This window comes from Callorhinus ursinus, unplaced genomic scaffold (genome assembly GCF_003265705.2).
Source record: "Callorhinus ursinus isolate GAN/ISIS: 27379988/994484 unplaced genomic scaffold, GSC_fseal_2.0 scaffold38, whole genome shotgun sequence".
Classification (NCBI taxonomy): domain Eukaryota; kingdom Metazoa; phylum Chordata; class Mammalia; order Carnivora; family Otariidae; genus Callorhinus; species Callorhinus ursinus.
Window position 1 is genome coordinate 10,247,780 of NW_027397100.1, and position 21,951 is coordinate 10,269,730.

General features: G+C 41.3%; 1 protein-coding gene and 1 pseudogene across 2 annotated transcripts in view; one reads left to right on the plus strand and one right to left on the minus strand.

Moving 5' to 3' along the window:
• Nucleotides 1-21,951, minus strand: part of PHF20 (PHD finger protein 20) — a 146,133-nt gene that overhangs the window by 68,056 nt on the left and 56,126 nt on the right. For both annotated transcript variants that reach the window (XM_025876428.2, XM_025876427.2), the window contains exons 3-7: nucleotides 18,896-19,067; nucleotides 17,150-17,234; nucleotides 9,090-9,169; nucleotides 4,611-4,998; nucleotides 110-223 (exon numbers count right to left, since the gene is read on the minus strand). In XM_025876428.2, the coding sequence (XP_025732213.1) occupies nucleotides 110-223; nucleotides 4,611-4,998; nucleotides 9,090-9,169; nucleotides 17,150-17,234; nucleotides 18,896-19,067 (839 nt within the window). The remainder of the gene's footprint in view (nucleotides 1-109; nucleotides 224-4,610; nucleotides 4,999-9,089; nucleotides 9,170-17,149; nucleotides 17,235-18,895; nucleotides 19,068-21,951) is intronic.
• On the plus strand, nucleotides 7,137-7,476 carry LOC112827711 (transmembrane protein 256 pseudogene; annotated as a pseudogene).

A 21,951-nucleotide genomic window follows, 5' to 3' on the forward strand; every position in this document is an offset into this window, starting at 1 on the left:
AGAGCATTAGAGCCTATATATAGGGAATAGGAAACAACATGAATACAGAGCAGGTTAACCCAATCAACATCAAGTTCTAGACACACACATACACAAACCAGAGACTCACATGAATTTTTGTCAAGCCGGGGACGTTTCAACGGGACTTCACTTCCTTTTGATATTTTCCGCCTTCTCAATTCCAATGTTATCGGTTGCAAAGTTTGAGAGTTTGAATCCACAGCTACAGTGTATATAAAACGACACAAAAGAAGTTATGTAATTTCTTTGTGCCCAATCCTCCTGATTATATATAAATAAAACACACACACACACACATACACACACACGCATGATAAACAGACCCCCCAAAGGGCTAATAAGAAAATAAAAGTGTAATAATGGGTGAGAAACTACTTCCTTAAATATGAGATGCTGACACCCAGTAGACTGACCTCCTTCATCTCTTTCTTTTTTTTAAAGATTTAAGTAATCTCTACACCAATGTGGAACTCAAACTCACGACCACAACATCAAGAGTCACATGCTCTACCACCTGAGCCAAAGGGGCGCCGCTTCCTTCATCTCTTTTTTTGGTTTCTCCTATGACCCAGCTCTGCATACACTTCTCTTCTAAAATCCTCTCTTTTAAACACTAAGCCCCAGGGACGCCTGGGTGGCTCAGTCGGTTAAGTGTCTGCCTTCAGCTCAGGTCATGATCCCAGGGTCCTGGGATCGAGCCCAGCATCAGGCTCCTTGCTCAGCAGGGAGCCTGCTTCTCCCTCTGCCTCTCCCCTGGGCTTGTGCATGCTCTTTCTCTCACAAATAAATAAAAATAAAATCTTCAAAAAAATAAAAAATAAAAATAAAACACTAAGCCCCAACATAACTTAATTTTTGTTTTTTTTAAAGATTTCCTTTATTTAGGTGTGCCTGGGTAGTTCAGCCAGTTAAGTGTCTGCCTTTGGCTCAGGTCAGGCTCAGGTCAATGTCTCAGAGTGCAGTCCTGGGATCCAGCCCTGCTTCAGGCTCCCTGCTCAGCGGGGAGTCTGTTTCTCCCCCTCCTTATCCTCCCCACCTCCCTTTTTAAAAAAAAGATTTTATTTATTTATTTGAGAGAGCAAGGGAGAGAGTGAGCATGGGGCTGGCGGTGGGGGGGGGGGGGGACAGACAGAGAGGGAGAAGCAGGGAGCCCAATGCGGCGTTTAATCCAGGACCCAAGGATCATGACTTGAGCCAAAGGCAGACACTTAACTGAGCCACCTATGCACCCCCAACATGACTACTATAAAATATGAAGGTGCAAGGGCAATAAAAAAAAGTCATTTTTATCACCATCAAATCTCCTCATCAAAACTTTACGTATCCAATACTCAGGAAACCCACCATTCAGGCTAATTCCTAAGATGCACACCTGGGACTATAGTTTGAATGTTGTTTTCAATCTCTACTTGTTAAATTAGTTAGCTTGGCACTGGTCCTAGTTATGAGGGACCAAAAAGAATGTCAACATTTATAACCTCTTAAAAACAATTCCAGAAAAATCTCAGGAAACTATGCTATTTGATAGTCAGTGTTCCAGGCAAGGCTGCTGATCCCAACAAATCCAGCTCTGACATAATTTAGCAGTACAGACACTAAACTCTTGGATAGTAGTCACTCTTTATTTTTAAACCCAACATTTAAGAAGCTCTCCCCAATCATGAAAGATGAGAATTCAAAAAACAGGCAGAAGAAAAAACTAAAGAAATGAAACTAGGAAGCTTGGGGGGAAGGCAGAGCTAAGGGGTCTGATGAAGGCTGAAAGGAGAGAGAAAGAGAAAGGGGGAAAGAGTTGGGGGGCGTGGCCCTCAGAGGGCCGGGGGTTTGGACAATGGAGAAGAAGACCCACTGAAGACCAGTAGCTTCAGATCGGCCATGTCAAAGGGCCCAACAAGAGACAGGGCTGAGCTCTGAGGAGGCAAACCTAATGAGTATGCTGAACTCCTCGGCTGTGTTCAATCTTCCCAACGTGCCAACGTTATTTTGTTCCAAGTGGTGAGAACTTAGAAATCATACACATTCCAAATTAAACACAAATACAAACAACCCTCCCTAAATAGCTCAGATCCTGTTCCAATCAAATCTGTAAACTTTAGAGAGCTCAACGCTGCACTGGGTCAATGAACTTTTTCCAAGCAATTTTTTTTCTATTTCTTTTTATTGTTATGTTAATCCATACATTACATCATTAGTTTTGGATGTAGTGTTCCATGATTCATTGTTTGTGCATAACACCCAGTGCTCCACGCAGAACATGCCCTCTTTAATACCCCCATCCCCCCACCCCCCTGCAAGCAATTTTTAAAGGAGATTTGAACTCATAGAAGATATCTGGTAAGCATTCTTCACTTTGATACCACATACAAACCAGAGCTGACTACATAGAACATTAGTGTTTTACAGTTAAGAATCACCCGGGAAGGCTGTTAACAATTCCAGAGATTCTGACTGGGGAGAAATGCCTCAGGCAAACTTGGAAAACGCCATTTCTCTATTAAATCAATCCTATCTGGTATGAAACTTACACTTACAAAATGAAAGCAATAAACAATGCCTCCCCACCTTTTTTTAATCTGAGTGAAGTCATATGGCTTCATAGGGGCAGTCGGCAAAGTTGAGTACAACTACCCCAGTACGTACTTTCCAGAGGGTACAAGCCAGAGCATGAACAGCTAAAGGGGAATCTGTTTCAGAGCACTCAATTCCCATATGTATGCTTTCCTAAGGTGAGATGAGGACACATCAGACTTCTACCAGTTCTCATTTTCCACCTCTTCTTGCATAAGTGCCCTTCTTCCACTTACATAAAAAAGCCTGCCTAACACTCATCCTACATCTTAACATGGTACAATGCCCAGAGGTTTAAAACCTCCAGACCTTCTCAATTGGAGTTCCTCATTTGAACAGAGAACGCAGAGGTAAGTTTCTCAATTCTCCCAAGTATGGTTTACAACTAGTACCATTCTCAATGCATGGAAGAGACGTCAATGCACTATGGATGCCTTAGGCAGTTGGGGTTTAATTCTCTCCCAGAATCCTGAAGAGAAAGCCAGTGAATTTAGGCCACTGCTGTCAGACAGAAATATAACAAGAGCCACAAATGCAAGCCACGTGTGTAATTTTCAATTCTTTAGTTTAAAAAAAAAAAGTAAATTTAATTTTAAGAATGTATTTTAATCCAATACATCCAAAAACATCATTTTGACATGTAATCAACATTAAAAACTGAGATATTTTATGGGGTTCTTTTGTACCTAGTATTTCAATTCCAGAGTATATTTTACACTTACAGCACATCTCAATTCAGACCACTCACATTTCAAGTACTCAACAGCCACATGTGGCTACTGGCTACCATACTGGACAGTGCAGGTCTAGGCCATAATTAGGCCTACAGGTAATTCCAGCATGCTCAGTTTTTGAGCACTAAACTCAGTTACAACCACTAAAGGAGGAGATGGCTTAATTCATCTGGGAAGAAATCAATCTATATCCAGTTTCCTATCTTAAAGTTAGAACTCAGATGTGAGAAAGCTGTCTACTGGGAATGAATACTAATATTTATTTGAAGTAAATTAAGGCAGACTTTTTTCCACAGAAATTAAGTCTGATGTACCTGCCTGGATTGATAGGACTCGCTTTGCATTCCACATCATGCAGGACCAATGAATGAGCTAACTCTGTAGTTCTGCAGTTTTAATGAAAATCTATTTAATGATTTTCAAGTCAAAAAGTATTTAAAATATAAATATGTCATTTGCAGCTATTTAAACTTGTGAGAAAAAATAGCTATCACTCTAAAATGTACTAAAGGATTCTGTTTTTCAATATTCATGTAGGAAATATACAAGCAAGAATATGTGAAGACCACTGCCAGGTTATCCTAGCCAGCATTCAGACTAGAGATCCTACGGGTTCTTCATGACACTGAACTGATCTAGAGAAGGAGTGTTTGATCTAGGAAGAAATTCAGGATGTGTATTATTCTTGGATATTCCCGAAGAATTCTAAATTTCACCTTTTAAAATAACTTTACATTCTTCCCTAAACCTGTACCCTTTAACCTTAACTCTTACCAATTAGTCATCTCAGTTTTTTACTTAGACTGTGAAAACGTCCAACCCATAATCACTCTCCAGAGAGCTCAATTTCAAAATGCACCCATGCCTTCCCAGGTCCAGTGGTCTTTGATACAGGCTCTGTCAGACACCTACATCTAATTACTTCTTTCCTCTTTCATGTCTCTCAGGAAAACTATTATTTCCTAATCCCAGGTTCTATTAAGCTTACTTAAACTGAGATCATTTGAATAGGCACAGGCAAAAGGCCTTACCATATAAGCTGAAGCATCTAGTGGACAGTTATGTACCACCCCAGAAGCTTAGTCAAGGACATGTTTTACAACTTACATTCATCTGGATACATGCCTCCCTTAAAATTCAGCTCCACAAACATAACTTATTTTCAGATCACAGGATGATTCAAAGTCAGTCACAAAAATGAACTGAAGTATGGAAGTGATAAAGAACCACCAAGAGCCACAGAACACTCTGGCATTGCCCAGTGCAGACCCCACTTGGGAAACTCACCAGTAGGAGCTATGGAAGGGGGCCTGCCTCGTTTTCTTTTTGGCTCCCTCAAGTTTTCTTGTGGACTCTTCACAATGTCATTTTCAGGTTTTTTATCCACTTGAGCATCTCCAGAATACTCTCTGTCATTTTCTGAAATGTTCTCCTTATCTTCCTTCTCGTTCTTGGGAAGGCTCTTCTCTGACACCTTCCCCTTTTCAGAACAAATTAACTTTCCTTCTTTATCAGGCTGCTTGGGTCGCTTTTCTGTCTTCAAGGCTTTGTCCTCTTTGTCTTTCTTCACATTGACAGTGGCTTTTCTTTGCTCTTTAAACTTCTCTCGTTTATCAGGAGATGATGGAAGACTTTTGTGATCTGTTTCTTTAGGCCTAGCATTACCCACAATATTCTAAAATGAGCAAAATAGCGATGAAACACACTTTGTGATTACTTGCAAATATAAAATCAGATGGTTTTTTGCAAACTTATGAAGACAAACAAATTAAAACAGGACATATGTTATGTCACATAATGGAAAGAACCACTGAAAATATCCATCCATACTCTGAGGCTTGAGAACGAATCCTAAATTTAAAAAAGACAAGTCATGTTCAATTCCTTCTGACAGAGTGATCTCCCCTATTTTGATTATTAGTAAGTCACTAGATAATTAAAGAGACAGACAAATAGCCCAGGAACTTCTGCAAAGCAATCTTTCTGACAGAGGTGTTCTAAAAAAAATGCCTCCAAGCTATGTCCTTCTCATCACAAGCACTGACTACACAGACCCAGGGCCTTTCAGAGGCCTGGCTCAGTGTACCAGTGGATGCTGAGGCCCTGTGTAGAGAAGAACACAAACTAATAACTAGAGGCTGAACAGGAAAGCTATAAAGATTATCCAACCCATGGGGAACCTGGGTGGCTCAGTCCGTTAAACATCTGCCTTCGGCTCGGGTTGTGATCCCAGAGTCCTGGGATCAAGCCCCATGTCTGGCTCCCTGCTTGGCAGGAGCCTGCTTCTCCCTCTCCTCCCCACTTGTGCTCTCTCTTGCTATCTCTGTCACTATCTGTCTCTCTCTCTCAAACAAAGAAAATCTTTAAAAAAAAAAAAAAGATTGTCCAACCAGAAGCAGGGTCTTTGCTTCCTCAACTGGGTAAAGGTTGTGCCCAATCCAACAAAGGCACCAATTGTGCTCCTGAGCTACTAAGTTTTTGTCTACTAGACAGAAGTACTACTTCTTGGTTACTTTCCTCCTAAATAACTTTTAAAGAATTCATTCTAAAACTCCTGTGTCCTGGTAGGACACAGCTCTGAAAGCCAGCTCTGAAAGCTCTGGAGTTTCCAAAACTACAATTAAGTTTGTGTATGTATCTCTCTTCCAAAACCTCTAGAGAACAGCAGGAAGCACATATGTTCATATGGGATCCCCAGCACCTAGCACACACTAGGGCACACAGATCTCTCCCAAAAGCTGGAAAGAGTGCCTAAATACTCAGCGAGTGAAGGTTTAATCTGTCCCACAGGGAAAAGTAATAAACAAGGAGAATCCCTATGATTGGAGCCTACAAGGAAATATTTTTTCAAGCCCCCCAAATTTTCTGAAAGCAGGTTTGAGAGAAGCACTCCTCAGTAACTGTTGGCAGAACTATAAATTATAACCACCTGGGGGTTGGGGGGGGAGGATGTTCCCAGTTTGTGTGAAAAGAACTAAAAGTTTATACTTTTGAACTAGAATGAATTCCTAGAAACGGAACCAAGAGAATAATTGACTTGTACACACAGATTTACAAATACCCTTATAAATGACCTGTCCCCAATAGGGAATTGGTTACAGACAGTACAGTTATATACATGTTACAAAATACTAAAGAGCCAGCAAAACCATATTCTCATACACTACTAAGAACTTAAGAAAATGTTATTCTGTTAAAAGAGCAAAATATACCCCTTTAAAAAATAAAAGCAAAATATGGAACAGTAATATATTATATGACCCCAATTTTAAAAATATATATAAATACTTAACAAAAAACACAGAAGGATATATGCCAATATGTTAAGAGCAACTGTATTTAGATAACAGAATTATATCATTTTACTTTCCTTTTTTGAAGATTTTATTTATTTATTTGACAGAGAGAGACACAGCGAGAGAGGGAACACAAGCAGGGGGAGTGGGAGAGGGAGAAGCAGGCTTCCTGCGGAGCAGGGAGCCCGATGCGGGGCTCGATCCCAGGGCTCTGGGACCACGACCCGAGCCAAAGGCAGACACTTAATGACTGAGCCACCCAGGCACCCCTCATTTTTACTTTCTTTGTGCTTTTCTATAGTGTCCAAATTTTCTACAGCTCATGTATTGTTTTTATAACTTCAAAAAAAGTTAATGTTCCTAATATATAAATTATCAAAACATTTAGAGCAGTATGATCACACAGAAAAAACTTCAATCTATTCTAATAATATATGAAAAAAACTTTAAAAATTGTCTATGACAGGTATTTTTAAGAAGTTAAGCTTTGGAGGTACGTGATCATCCATCCACTGTCATGGCCGGGCTAGGGGCTGCTTTCCATCAACTTGGGCACCTTGTCTAGGGCTGGGGCCTGAGGCTTGGCCTCCTACAGGACGCAGGGCGCCCAGTTTCCAGATGCCTATGGGAAGGAGCTCTTTGACAAGGCCAACAAACACCACTTCTTACACAGCCTGGTCCTATTACGGGTGTCCTGTTGTAGAAAGCCCCTCAGGGCCGGGTTACTACTAGCCTCTAGAACCATTTTATTCTGCACCAGCTCTTACTACCAGGTTGAGTGCAGACCCAGTGTCCAGACTTTGGCCCCTGTGGGAGGGAACCTGCTAATCTTGGGCTGGCTTGCCATGGCTATTTGAGCTTCCTTGTATTTAAGGTACTTTCTGAGTACTTTTTTAAGAGCTGGAGCAGGGAGGGGATTAAAAGAGAATGGCAAATTTAAAAAAATAATTAAAAAAAAAAAAGAAGTTAAGCTTTGTATGTAGCCATTATGGAACTCTAGATCCTTAGGGCTGAAGAGACCTGAGAAGTCTTTTATCCAAATACAACGCTCTCTTGGAAAAAAAAACAAACAAGCAGGAACTGTGGGCCTATGCCTGACCACCCACCAGGTCTGAGATGAGGTGAGACACTCAGGGATAGCTGGGAATTGGGAACTGAAGCACCCACAAATCCACACTGGGTAAGGTGCTCATCTCCAACCCAAAGCACCACAAGTGCTATCAATCAATTTATTCAGTGCAGCAGAGTAAACAGTTGAATGTTTGTTATCTGGAGCCCTGGACTTCCACTTGGGGAATTCTAGATACAATCTGACAATTCTGAATAAGTTCTTATCTACACAGTCCTCTATCTGTATTAACTCATTCCACAAACTCATCATAAAAATTGCCAAATTTAAGGCCAAAATAACATTTTACTTATTTTTTTAACTTTAAGTAAACTACACTACATGTGGGGCTCAAACTCATAACCCTGTGATCCAGAGTCACATGCTCTACTGACTGAGCCAGTCAGGAACCCCACAAAATAACATTTTAGAGTACTGTATAGCAGCTCCTTAGATGCCTGAGGGGCAAATGATCACAGAGAAAATATCTTCAGGGCTAAATCTTTATAACTGTTTCAATTTTCTTTAAAGGAAAACCAGCAAAAGGCAAAAACATTCTTAAGGCTACCTTTAACGATATCATGAAACATAACCCTCTGAAATTGCTAAATATATGTATGTACAGAAGAATTTACTAAAATTTGTGATAAGTAGAGGCATTTGATCATAAGAAAAGACACAAGAGGTTCCAGGATCACCAAATACGTCACATCAACAACTACTCAAAAAGTTAACAAGTAGTAACAATCAGAAGTTTTAAAACATCAATACCCAAATTTTGATCTTGCTTTCCCAACTATTTCATTAAGGCATAAACATGAAAAAGACTAAAGGGGAAAAATGTATGAAAAGAGTAGGCCCAACATTTCTAGATGGCCCACATTTCCTGTATCAAAACTCCTGTGTCATGCTCAAGCAAATACATGCATGGTGCCTGGAACAACAGGAAACAAAATTTTCAAACCAGGCATATCTAGCACAAGCAATTGCCAAATTCATGCCAAACTATAGTTCTGAAACCACCAAGTCATGGTCGTGAGCTGAAGGACAAAGTTAGAAGAGGAGAAAGTACACTCTAGGTTTCCTCAAGCATTATAACAGCTCTAAGAACAGGGCACAGGGATAGAGAAAAAAAGAATAAAATAGCCAGACAGTTTTGAGAAAAGATGAGGAAAAGAGATAACAGGAAATGGCAGAGAGACAAATATTAACAATTTCTGAAAACTTGTGTATGGCTTTCTAGTGAAATTGTGTCAGGTGAAGGAAATACTTTGCCATCATAAACAAATGTAACATCTTTGAGAAACAGAACTACAATGTTAGCATTATTCATACCACAAAGCACAAAACCACATTTCTCACCTGATCTTTGGAAAAAGCTTTGACATGAATATGTTTGACAGTCTGAACTACTCCATCATAAAATTTCACAGTGTAAGTACCTAAAATTTAAGAAGATATCATGATTTAACTTACAGTTTCATGAAAGCAACAAAACTTTTCAAAGCATAAACACAAGGGAGTTCCAACCACAATAATAAATGTATGAGAATTAAAATATTAAGAAACACATGCAGTCTTATTTATGTTCAAGATAAGTAGTATGCATGCCTTCATTTGTTAGTCAAGATTACATAGTAAGTTTTCTCTTTATCTATACAGATCAAAATCCATCTGCTTTTTGATGGAAAAAAAGAATTGCATTGAATTTAGGCCAAGAACAAAGAGCAGTAAAACAATTAAGAATGTGAGGAAAATGCAGTTTTATTTATTGCTTGGTGAATTATTAATTTTTATCAATCTTTATTTTCTGGGCTTAAGAGTAGTAATATCTTTTAAACTTTAAAAGAAACATGACTGCTTACTAAAGGTATCATGTTTTTAGAGGTCACATTCATCTCATAATCCACATGAATAACCTTCATGTTACAACATCTAAACAGACTTGGCCAAAACACTAAATGGTGCCTGCTACCTTACCAGTTTTATTCCATTAGAAAAAGAAATCTAACAAAAATCACTCTGCTGTAAGACTGAAGCTGAAAATCCAAATAATCTTCTTCCCAAATAAGGCATCCAACTACAAAAGTTCTCATTAGTTGCACTCAAACCAATTTTTCAAACTTTTGCATCTTAGAACCCACCTCTCCCCCACCTCACCTTTGTTTTTCTTTTTTTTTTTTTCCTCTTTGGTGCCAGGGATTTGGAAAAAAAAAAAAAAATCACAGTTAATCTTGTCAAGATTACCAGTGAATTACTGGTAACCACATAATGGTTTACTACTGGTAAACATGGTCAGTACGTTTTCAGGATCAATTTGCCACCAAACAGGGAAGGAAAAAAAAAAAATCCCTGGGAGTAAAAGAATGCAACAAGGATGCCAAAGACCTTCTGGCTAGTTACCGCCTTCTTTATACATTCTCTACCTTCCCCAAACCACCCCACCCCTCCCCTCCAGTCCTAAATAGGCCCCTGTCAATGGCCAGCCACCTCTAATGAAAGCCTTACTCTGTAGTGTTAAAAGTCCAATGCAATCTTAGCCCAATTATTTTCCAAACTTTGTTTCTCATTACCAATACACAACTTAAAGTGATGAGCTAATTGCCACCCAATGAAACCGCCTTGTGACATTTCCACCTCCACATCTTTATAAAGTATTTTCCGGCCTAGAATGTCCTACTCATTGACCCTTAAGCACTCAGCTCAAATGACCACAATAGTTCTGTAAAAGCTTCCTGACTTCCTGACTAGAAAGGTTTTTCCCTACTCTGAACTTCTCAAAGACTCATTTTGGCACCTTGCCTGCAGGACCTCAAATTAGATCTACCTTCATAAAGAAGGCAGATACCAAATCAAAGGCAGGCTCCCCAAGGCCAGGGACCACATCTCACACCAATTTCTCTCTCACACAGCATCTGGTTCACTGTAGACCCAGGCTTCTCTAAGTACGGTGCCCAGACCAGCAGCATCAACAACTCCTGGTGACTTTTAGAAATATAAGTTACCAGCACCACTCCGCATATACTGAATCAAAACCTCAGAGTGCAACACAAAAATAACTGTGTGTTTTAACAAGTGTTTCAGGTGATTCTGGTATATTGCCACAGACAATTAGTAATTCCTACCGAACTTTACTCCTGGTATTACAAAACAAAGTTGATTATCCGTCACAAGTATCACCAACACAGAACAAAGTGTCTAGCAAACTAGATACAAGGATATATAGTTGTGTTTGGTTGGTTAAAACAAGCAATAAGATGTGAGGCTATGATAAGGGATTCTACATAAGGCAGCTCAGCAATGACTGATGAATTCTTACAACAAAGGCCTGGGATCCTGTCTTCCTGCCTCTATTTGGCAAGCAAAGAAGCAATGATAAGCAATGCTATGGAACTCTAAACATACCCTTTACAAGCAACCATGACATGGTTCTGGCCAGCCTGCGGATGGGGGCATTAAGAACCCAACTCTCATTAAATCTTAAATATCAAGTGTGCCAACAAGACACCCAAGCCTATACCTCTTCAACTATCTTACCAAGAAAGAAAGTTAGCATCAACTACATCAAAATGAAAACTGTCCATTTTTACAGACATTTCAAACATCCAGAAGGACATTTTCAGCTATCTGAGGTCAATTTTGAAGCTTACTCCTGATGGCAGGCTCAAAATGGAGGCCTTAAATGAAGGGGTATGCCCTGAGTTCCAAAAAGAGCTAAAACAGAGCTAAGCAGACCTGGGAGTAGAACCTAAGCCTCTCTGCTGACCTCTGACCAATTCTTCTTCCACCACCCCAAACTGCCTATTCCTCAAGTCCCTCAGCCTAAAGTCCAAACCAGAGACCCAGAGCATCAATGGCCATTCTAAAATTACCCACACTATGGCCAAAGGTACCCAGGAATCACTGGCCTTAGACAGCAATATCCCAGCCCTGACTCTTTTTACTGCCAAAGAACTATAAAGGATCATCTTAAAACATTCTCCCTTGATCATGTACACAGCCTAACTTGGGCTTCAATAAATCAGAAGGAAAAAAACAACATATCCCATGGACAATGGTGGCCTAGGCCCACTTCTGGAAAAAGGCCCCAAATCTACTTTAATGGTTCCTGTACAACTAAAAGAATGTCTTCCCGGGGCGCCTGGGTGGTTCAACGGGTTAAGCATCTGCCTGAGGCTCACTCAGGTCATGATCCTGTTAGGCTTCTCCTTCTCCCCCTTCCCCAGCTCAGGGGTGGGTGTGGGTGGGTGGGTGGGTGTGGGTGTGGGTGTGTGTGTGTTAAAAAAATAAAATCTTTTTTAAAAAAATAAATAAAAATAAATGTGTTCTCATGGAATCCTCCTGTGGGTGGCTGACAATAGAGCTTTCCCATGGCCACAGAAAACATCTAACAAATAACATATAAATGACAGAAAAATAAGTGCATCCTTAACACAAAGGCCCCCTGCCTCAGGCTCCCTTAAGAAGCCCCTGTCCTTACACATGCCAGGTGAAACAAAGCTTCCTGGTCTTGCCCCTCTGGGGGTTAAGAACTCAGCGTATCAGACAACCTTATAGCAGTAGTAGGTGCAGAAGGGATGTAAGAAAAAAAAACAGAGATGCATAGAAAGCTGATCTTCTGTAGGACCAAGGAAATAGGGAAGCACAGGTGACTCTGGATAGATATCTGTTGTTCTTGAAATCTACCATAACTGTGACTCAAGGGCCCTTTCTCTATCCCACTCATCTCCAAGAGTCAAAGAATTCCAGAATGCCATGAATAGGAGACTCAAAGTTTTCAAACATGGATTCTCAATGTCTTTTTTTTTTTTTAAAGATTTTATTTACTTATTTGAGAGAGAGAATGGTAGAGAGAGAGCATGAGAGGGAAGAGGGTCAGAGGGAGAAGCAGACTCCCTGCTGAGTAGGGAGCCAGATGCGGGACTCGATCCCGGGACTCCAGGATCATGACCTGAGCCGAAGGCAGTAGCTTAACCAAATGAGCCACCCAGGCGCCCTGGATTCTCAATGTCTTGAGGTTCCTGTACATGTGCCTCAGGGGTTGAGCAGAGGGATATGCACATGTCTGCAGTATACCTTCCCCTCCCCCATCTTTTCTTCTTAGCAATTTTACTAATGGGCTTAGGTTCTGTAGCCAACAACTTCTTAAAAATGCTTATCTATTCTAATTCTTTCTTCGAGTTCTAACTGCTCAAATGAGTCCCAAGAACAGGTAGTGAACTGCCAGTAATCACAGAGCAGGGACTGGGACCAGATCCTGACCCCTACTCGGGGCTCTCAAGACACCACCCAAGACACCACCAGGCTCCAAAAAAGTACTGACCATCTACACCCACCATCACATCAGGCATGTATGCACACACACCCAATGAACACCTACTGCTGACAACTCCTGCCATTTCAGGAAAACTCTGCCCTAGAGAGGCAGCCTGGTACTGCAGAAACTACAGGTCAGGATCTTTGAAGCCCCACAGACCCATATTCAGTTCACAGCTCTACCATTCATGTACGGGCTCTGTAACCTCAAGCAACTTCTCCTGTGAGCTTAGTTCCTCATCTGTAAAATGATGGGGGGGTTGATGGCAACAACCTTTCCATGTTTGTGTGAATACTAAATGAGATCAGATATGGAAACTGCTTAGCAAAGGAACTTGTTACAGAGCAAGGGATCAATAAGTGGTTCCAATTATTACCATCCACCAATCACTTTAAAAGGGAAGCACCAACCCCTTCCCCACAAAGAGGTAAGAGTCAGGCTAGCCCCTGTGTGTTTGGGCCTAAATCCTCCTTTTATCTCTGTGCAAAGCTGTTCACAGTCCCAATATCCCCACATTTCAAATGCAGGATCACTTACAGCATGAAGAAGACAAAAAATAGTAACTGCTTCAACAAGAGACTCTAGAAATAAGACCATTTCCATAAAATCTCCTGTTACAAATGCACACTTCAGGCATTGGACCAAAGACTGAACTGAGAGAACAAGGGACACGTGACCTAAGAATATGAATAATTTTAAGGAAGAGGGACCTGATTCGCCTGTTCAAGCAAGTTAAGGAACCACCGATCAACAGGAAGGAACAATTCTTCATTTTGTTGAAAATGCAAACCTACTTTCAGTTTCCCCCAGCACATGCCTTGCAGAGCAGCAGGGTTCAGGACTGGGGACACAAAGCCCTGACACACAAGTGGCTCTGCCATCCCCAGTGTAACAAAGGGGAGCTGAGCAGCCCCAACAAAGAGCTGAGGTCACCTCACCAGAGATGGCTTCCGAACAAAGATTCCCTGGAAACAGAATCCCATCCTTTACTCCAACACAGATGGGGGGGGCTAACAAGGCTAACCACGCGTGGCTGCCTTCACATGAAATGATGCTTAATTGCCACTGCCAAAGAGTTATTCCAGGTGAAAAGAGCTAAATAACACTGCCCTCCCCAGTTTCCAAGTGCTTAATTACAGCCTTAAGAAACTCTAAAGTTGCCACTTAGTTGTGTTTCAATCATGCCAGACTCCCAATGCCAGCAGCCTCAATGCTCAGCCTCAGGAAAACCACCAAGGAGGTTAAGAGTGGCAAGAAAATGAGGCCACGCCTTCCAAAGATTAAACTATAGGGTGTTACTTCTCTATATGCCCAGCTACTCCTAGCAGCACCAACAAGACAGTATGACTTTTACGGGAAATAAAGGGGGCACCTTGCCAGCAGAGCTTCTCCTCACAGTGCCATTAGGCTGCGGTGGTCCCTGCTGCAGATGAAATTGAGGCAGAGCAGAAAATACGAAGGAAAGAGTGAAAAAAAGAGCCCAGCACTGTCTCTCCCCATCCTGCAATTACTAGAATCATACTGAACTAGAAACTGTCCACCAGCTCCCATGGATAACATCTAACCTAAAGGCAGCACCTAAGAGTCATTATCTCGTCTCAAAATCAGGCACAGATCTGAGCTCTCACAAAGGCTAGCTTTCCTTCATATTCCTTCAGTGTGGCAATAATACCAACCAGCCAATTCCACTAACGTTCAGGATTTCCCCTCCCCCATGCCCTTCCTCTCCTTTCCCTTCCAATTAGTCTCAAGACCAGTAGGGACTTCAGACCCAAGAACTCTGCGGAAAACTGGTTCTGGCAGAAATCTCCACTCATATTCAATGTCCTTCAATAAACTAAAATTCGCTGGACAGACTTCAGAGCTTACAGAACCAATATTATTAGAATGACAAATGACCATTTTAGGGACAATCACTATCTGAAGACTCTTCCCATAATTTTAGCTCATGGAGAAAATAAACTAAAAATATTTTTTAAAACAACTTCCAAAGCTCTGGTTGCCCCAGTTTAAAAGACATTTAAAAATCTTAACTTTGGCCAATAATTTGGGCAAAGACTTTCAGTCCTTAAATGATTATTTCAAAAAATTCCAGACCCATCGACATATAAAAAAAAAAAGTTAACTGCAGACAGGGATCCCTCACTCCTCCCCTTATGATTTATCTGCACCATTCTGTTCCTGTACTGCCTCCTCCAGGTGGCTACATAGCAACACCTACTTCACACTGCTTTGAACTAGTTTTTGTTTGTTTGTTTCCCTTTAAATCCAAGATGCCCAGCTCTGGGCTCTGCAGATATTAGATGCAAACAGTAGGTTCCTAAGCCTCTACTGCCTCCACCAGGACACCACCCTACCCCTCTGCAAGACTGCTCCCAGAGTTCCCCAAACCCTTCTTACACAATCTGCCTTTTCTCCTTTGCCACTTCCTCACCCAACTCCCTGGGCCTCCTTTCTATCTTCCATATAACTCTGGGACATCACTGAATCCAAAGAGAAATGTCGCTTCCTTTCTACAACCTCCTTTACAGAATTACCATGTTACTACTCACAACTTTTATCTAAGGGCCAGTCATTTCCCCAAGGAAATATCCACCTACAGTGGATATTATTCAGGAAGAAAATATGATTGATCAGCATAAATCAACCTAACGGACTTGCAGGAACACATCTATGCACATTTAGAACACCTATATCTCATATCATATGATTTAAATCCAGTAAGAGCAGAAAACATTGTTAATCTTGAAAATAAGACTCTAAAAAAGTAAACCATGTCATTTACTAAAAGGCAATTTAATAACATGTAAGCTTTCCTTTAAAATACATTTTTAGGCTAAAGTGATACATATGAAAAGTACTAACAGGGGATTTTATTTGGAACACAAGATTATAAAAGAAATTTAGGGAAACAAGGACCATCCAAAAAGACTTAATCAACCATGAGCTGGAGTATCACTAACTGCTTAGATATTTTAAAACTACAACCTTGCTTTGGAAGCCTGAGGCAAGAGAATTGCGCTTGCGCTTTCAGGATAACCTACATCTTAGGAGAGTTAACCCACACTGGCCTAACAGCTAGAAGGGTGGAGGTGGGGTGAATGTAGCAAAAGACAAACAGAAAGTTCTGCCATATACAAATGTATGTTCATTTTTGACCATTTCAACCCATTCTCAGACAAAGCTTGGTCAGCCCCAGGTCCAGCATTTAACAGAGTGCTGAATGAATACTTGAATAACTTCACTGAATGAAAAGTCAATGTGGCCTCAGAGTCACCACTAACACTGGTACTAAAAGGCCTGACTGGCCTAAAGATTCACTGAAGAGATCATGGACATACCACAAACATCCTGAAATAAAATACCCCCCCCCCAAAAAAGGTTATCACTCGGACCCAGAGTCTATTCTCTGAGTGTCAGGATGCTGACCATGCATATTATCTTCTTAACCCTCCTTCTGCCTTTGTACTAGCAAAATGAGCCTCATTGGGTCATGTTGCCAGTCTTGAGTCCTCACAGGTTCTAAACTCTGGCAAAGGCATCCCAATTCAGTGCTCTAAATCCCAGGGCCCCAATTTCAACTAGAAGCTTTGATATTACAGACCGCCCTCAATCATGTTGTATCAACAAAGCTTTTTTTTAAGTAGGCTCCACACCCGATGTGACCCCAAGATCATAGTCACATGCTCTACTGACTGAGCCAGCCAGGCACCCTCACAAAGCATATTTTTAAGAAATGTTTATTAATGTCCACTTCATTTCTAGGCTATTCACAAATAATTAAAAGGAATATTAAGGCTTATTTCATCAATTATATTAGGAACTCCTGGACAAAAACCTGCACACTTACCAGCAGAGTGACAGATGAACCATAACTATTTTATGGAAAACTAGTACTAAAATTTAGAAGGCAAAGAATCAAATTCCTTTTTAACCCAGCTTTGACTCTATTTATAATTTCTTCCTAATTCCTGACATAGTGATTAACTTGAAAAGAGAGGATTCCTAGGCAATAAATACATACTGAAAATACACTATCAGACTCTAATATTACAAACTCCCCCCTAATTCATGAATAAAAACAATTACAACTAAAATGCCTTACCATCCTTGTTAACAGCAGTGACTTTGGCTGGGTAAAAACGACAATCAGACCAGCAAGCAAGGACCTGCTCGTTTATTTGAAATTCCTAAAAAGCATTAAAACAAAACAAAACAACACAAAAAGACTGTTACCAATCCAGTTTCATAGTACGTGTACAGTACCAGATTTTGTGAGAAAAGCTGACTGACAAGAGTGGGAAGGGGTGATGGCTACTGGGATGGAGGAAGATGTTTCTGCTGTTCAACACTGGGTGTCAAACCAAAAGGGCAGGACACAAGATTCTTCCTATCCTAGGAGGTCCGGGCAGGCATAGCAAAGTACTGATTAAAATCCTTACCCTGTCCCTGAGCCTAGGACCACTGGGAACACACCCAGTATACAAACTGGAAGGAGGGAACCTACCGCAGCTCGAGGGAATCAGCATTCATGCCACCTAATACCACCCACATTTTTAAAGGGTCTTTTGCCAAAGGAAGCACCCATTCACTTTTAATATTTCATACTGTTTTCCCAGCACACAGTTTGCATTGATACAGTTTGTAGAATAAATACTGAGCAATCAAATTGGACAAGAGTAAACAATTCTTTTTTCTTTTTTTAAGATTTTTACTTATTTATTTGACAGAGAAAGCACACAAGCAGAAGGAGAGGCAGAGGGAGGAGAGGAAGAAGCAGTTTCCCCGCTGAGCAGGGAGACCGACATGGGACTTGATCCCAGGACCCTGGGATCACGACCTGAGCTCAAGGCAGACGCTTAACCGACTGAGCCACCCAGGCAACCCAACAGTAAACAATGGGGGTGGGGGAGGAAGGACACACACAGACAGCAAGAGTTCAAGTTTCCTGGCCAGGGTTAAAATGAAAAACAGAATCCGGGGGTGAGTCAGATCCAAAGGCAACAGGATTTCTACAGATTTCTCAATGCCTGTTTAAAAAACTCAAAACTAATACTTCATATTTCATTCTGAAATCAGTAAAAGCTCCAGGCATAGCGATGAAATTTAGAAAAAGGAATATAGTCCAATTCCAAGACATTCAAGAGCTTTTTTTTTTAAAGTAGGCCCCACCCACACCCAATGTGGAGCTTGAACGCATAACCCCACGATCAAGAGTCACACGCTTTACCAACTAAGCCCGCCAGGTATCCCTCAAGAGTTTATAAAAGGGGGTGCCTGGGTGGCTCAGTCAGTTAAGTGTCTGCCTTCGACTACAGTCATGATCTCAGGGTCCTGGGATCCAGCCGCACATCAGGCTCCCTACTCAGCAGGGAGTCTGCTTCTTGTTCTCCCTCTTCCCCCCCACCCCGCCCCCTAGCTCCTGCGCATGCTCTCGAGCTCTCAAATAATAAATGAAACCTTAAAAAAAAAAGAAAAACCTTTATAAAAGACCTTGATATGAGGCTCCACGTGGAATGATTGCTTAATAAATGGTCAGACAACAAATAAGTTTAATAAATGATCTGAAGGGATACAGTAGTATAAAAGAAAGAGACAAGGTCCCCATTCATCCTCAATGCTTTTCAACCAAGTTAGTTTATGAGCTGTCATGTCAATCATATCATATAGACAGATGACAACTGAGATTCTTCAAGAGACCCAGGCACCATGGAGATCTCAGGGTTGCAACTATAGGCTATTTAAATAAGGACTGGTTCCCCAGCTGCTACTGACTTTCACACTGAATATCAAAGGCTGGAACATAAAGTAGCCAACGGCTGACCCAGCTCATTATAGACTTGATACTCACAGAAGATCCTTCATCTTCATGTAAGCCCTCTTTCCTCAGCTGTATTTTCTCTAAAGGGCGTAAATAAGGACTGTCCCAGCAGAACCACTCATCATAACGATGGTTCCAACGCTTGAAATGGATGAGTACTTTTCCTTCTTCGTAGTCAATGTCTTCTATGTGAGCTGGATACCTGAGTCGGAAAAAAAAGTTAAATGCCTTTAACACCCACCCAAAATATCCAAAACAGTACCCTTCCAAACCTCTTCCCAAAGGACTAGCTTACCAAAGTACTAAATAAAGCCTACCATTTAGAGACTGTAATTGTGTCAAATCACAAATTATGGAGGCTAACAGACCTGGGGTTCAAATCCCAACCTGGGCATTCTTTAGTTCATGAATTATTAAATTGACTTTTCAGAGCCTGAGTTCTGTCACGTAGAGTAGAGGAAGGATACCCAGCATACTGGGTTACAATGCAAGTTAAACAAGATGACATACACACAAGACCAGAGCACAAAGGAGTCAGGAAGCAAACATTTAACAACTAGATTATATTTTACATAAGCCAATAAATTAGAGTGACCATGCAACCCAGACTGTATTAGATAGCCTGAATTTAAGAATTGTATAATACATATAGAATACCATGCAGCTGTTTAAAAAAAAAAAAGGTCTGTCATGATATGGAAAACTCTCTCAAGATGAACTATTAAAATGAAAACAGCAAGGTACAGAACACTGTGTATGGTAAGCTATTGTTTATTTTTTTAAAAGATGAAAAAGTAGGGGTGCCTCGGTGGCTCAATTAAGCACCTGACTTCGGCTCAGGTCATGATCTCAGGGTCCGCATTGGGCTCCCCGCTTGGTGAGGAGTCGGCTCTCCCTCTCCCTCTGCTCCCCCCACTCTTGCTCTGTCTCTCTCTCTCAAATAAATAAAATCTTAAAAAAAAGAATGGGGTGCCTGGGTGGCTCAGTCAGTTAAGCATCCGGCTTTGGCTCAAGTCATGATCCCAGGATCCTGGGATCGAGCCCCGCATCGGGCTCCCTGCTCCATGGGAAGCCTGCTTCTCCCTCTCCCACTCCCCCTGCTTGTGTTTCTGCTCCCACTATCTCTATCTCTCTGTCAAATAAATAAAATATATTTTTTTAAATATGAAAAAGGGGCGCCTGGGTGGCTCAGCTGGTTAGGCATCTGCCTTCGGCTAGGGTCATGATCCCAGGGTCCTGGGATTGAGTCCCACATCGGGCTCCTTTCTCAGCGGGGAGCCTGCTTCTCCCTCTCCCTCTGCCTGCCGCTCCCCTGCCTGTGCTTGCACTCTCCGTCAAATAAAAAAATAAAATCTTTAAAAAACAAAAACAAAAAAATGATGAAAAAGTATATTTATATATGCTTAAATATACATAAAAGTATTTTACACAAGAATCTAACAATGGTTACTTGTAGAAGTGTGGTCAGTCCAACAGTTCACCCTCCTTCCAGACTGAGAGTTGGAAAAACCAACAACTACATTTCCCTGACTCCCTAACAAAAGGCAATCAAGGTCATGAAGACCTGTGGGTTTAGAGGCAACTATAGTGGCCAAACCCAGTGCTCCAGGGCAGGGCCTCTCAAACTTTCATGTAACGCAAATCATCTGAGGATCTTGTTAAAATGCAGATTCTGGGGCACCTGGGTGGCTCAGTTGGTTAAGTGACTGCCTTCGGCTCAGGTCATGATCCTGGAGTCCCAGGATCGAGTCCCACATCGGGCTCCCTGCTCAGCAGGGAGTCTGCTTCTCCCTCTGACCCTCTTCCCTCTCGTGCTTTCTATCTCTCATTCTCTCTCTCTCTCAAATAAATAAATAAAATCTTAAAAAAAAAATGCAGATTCTGATTCAGCAGATGGAACTAGGGCCTTAAGAGTTTTAAACAAGCTCCCTGGAGATACTGATACACTGGTCTGCAGAAGCAAGGACCTAATGTCTAATTACTGCTTCCTAAGTCTCAAACAAGTGTGGAGGGTGGCAGTGGCCCCAGCAGGAGTGAATTCCTGGCCTCCAGAACACAGCTCCAGCAGTGGGTCCTTCAAATTGATACCTACGGGCAGCAACCATGAGTCCCACTCCTCCAACCCTTCCAACAACTTTGTAAATAGCCAATTTCTTGTGTTAAATCCTTTTGTGGTTAAAGCACCCATGGTGGTTTCTGTTTCCAGCATTAAAACCTAACCGACACACGAGGGGAACTGAGTATGGGGGAGGGAAGGAGTGAAAGTGGGAGGGAGACTTTTTGTAGTGTACCTGTTAATGTTCTTTATTTTTCAACCATATTATTCTGTTGCTCATTCCAAAAATAAATAAATGGTTAAAAATAAAGAAAAATAAGTATTGTTTGCAATTGTTCTCTTAAATACTTGCATTAATCAGATTGCTATTCTAGATTGAGAAAGTTCAGATTCTACCTATATTTTCTCCCTACAACTTGGATTGGTACCATTTCCAGCCTTTCTTATATCAATCACCTAGTACCCCACCAACCTAATAAACATGTGCTACATAAATAAACAGGCCTGCTTCCTTGTTGTCTGTACCCTATGTCCTCTTCAATCCTATACTAGTAACCTCTAAGGCAGTTTGCTTGCAGTTTAACCTATCACAGTAGGTTGCAGATACTGGGCATTCAATAAATGTTGAGCAAATGAATTCTGCTCTCTCTATTCTTCCCAAAGGTCAGGCATCCTGTCAATTCTTCAATCCCAAAGCTCTTTGACCCCAGCTACCCATTCCAGTTTGAGTCACTTTCCAAGTTCAGGCCCCCATCAATTTGTGTGGGTATTTCTCACACAGGACAGGGTATGCTTTTCAAAATTCTGAATGGTACTATACATACATTAAGTGCCCAAAAAATGTTAATGGAAGGAATAACAGCCTTGATACTAGTGTCCATACTTCAATACAACTGACATACAGCTGCTACAAACATAAGATATCCTGACAGCACACTAGCTAATTATACGATCTGTGAACTGTGAAGTACAATTGTAGGAGACAAAAGGATTCCCTAAACCTATTCCTCTCTATAAAACTGAGAGAAGG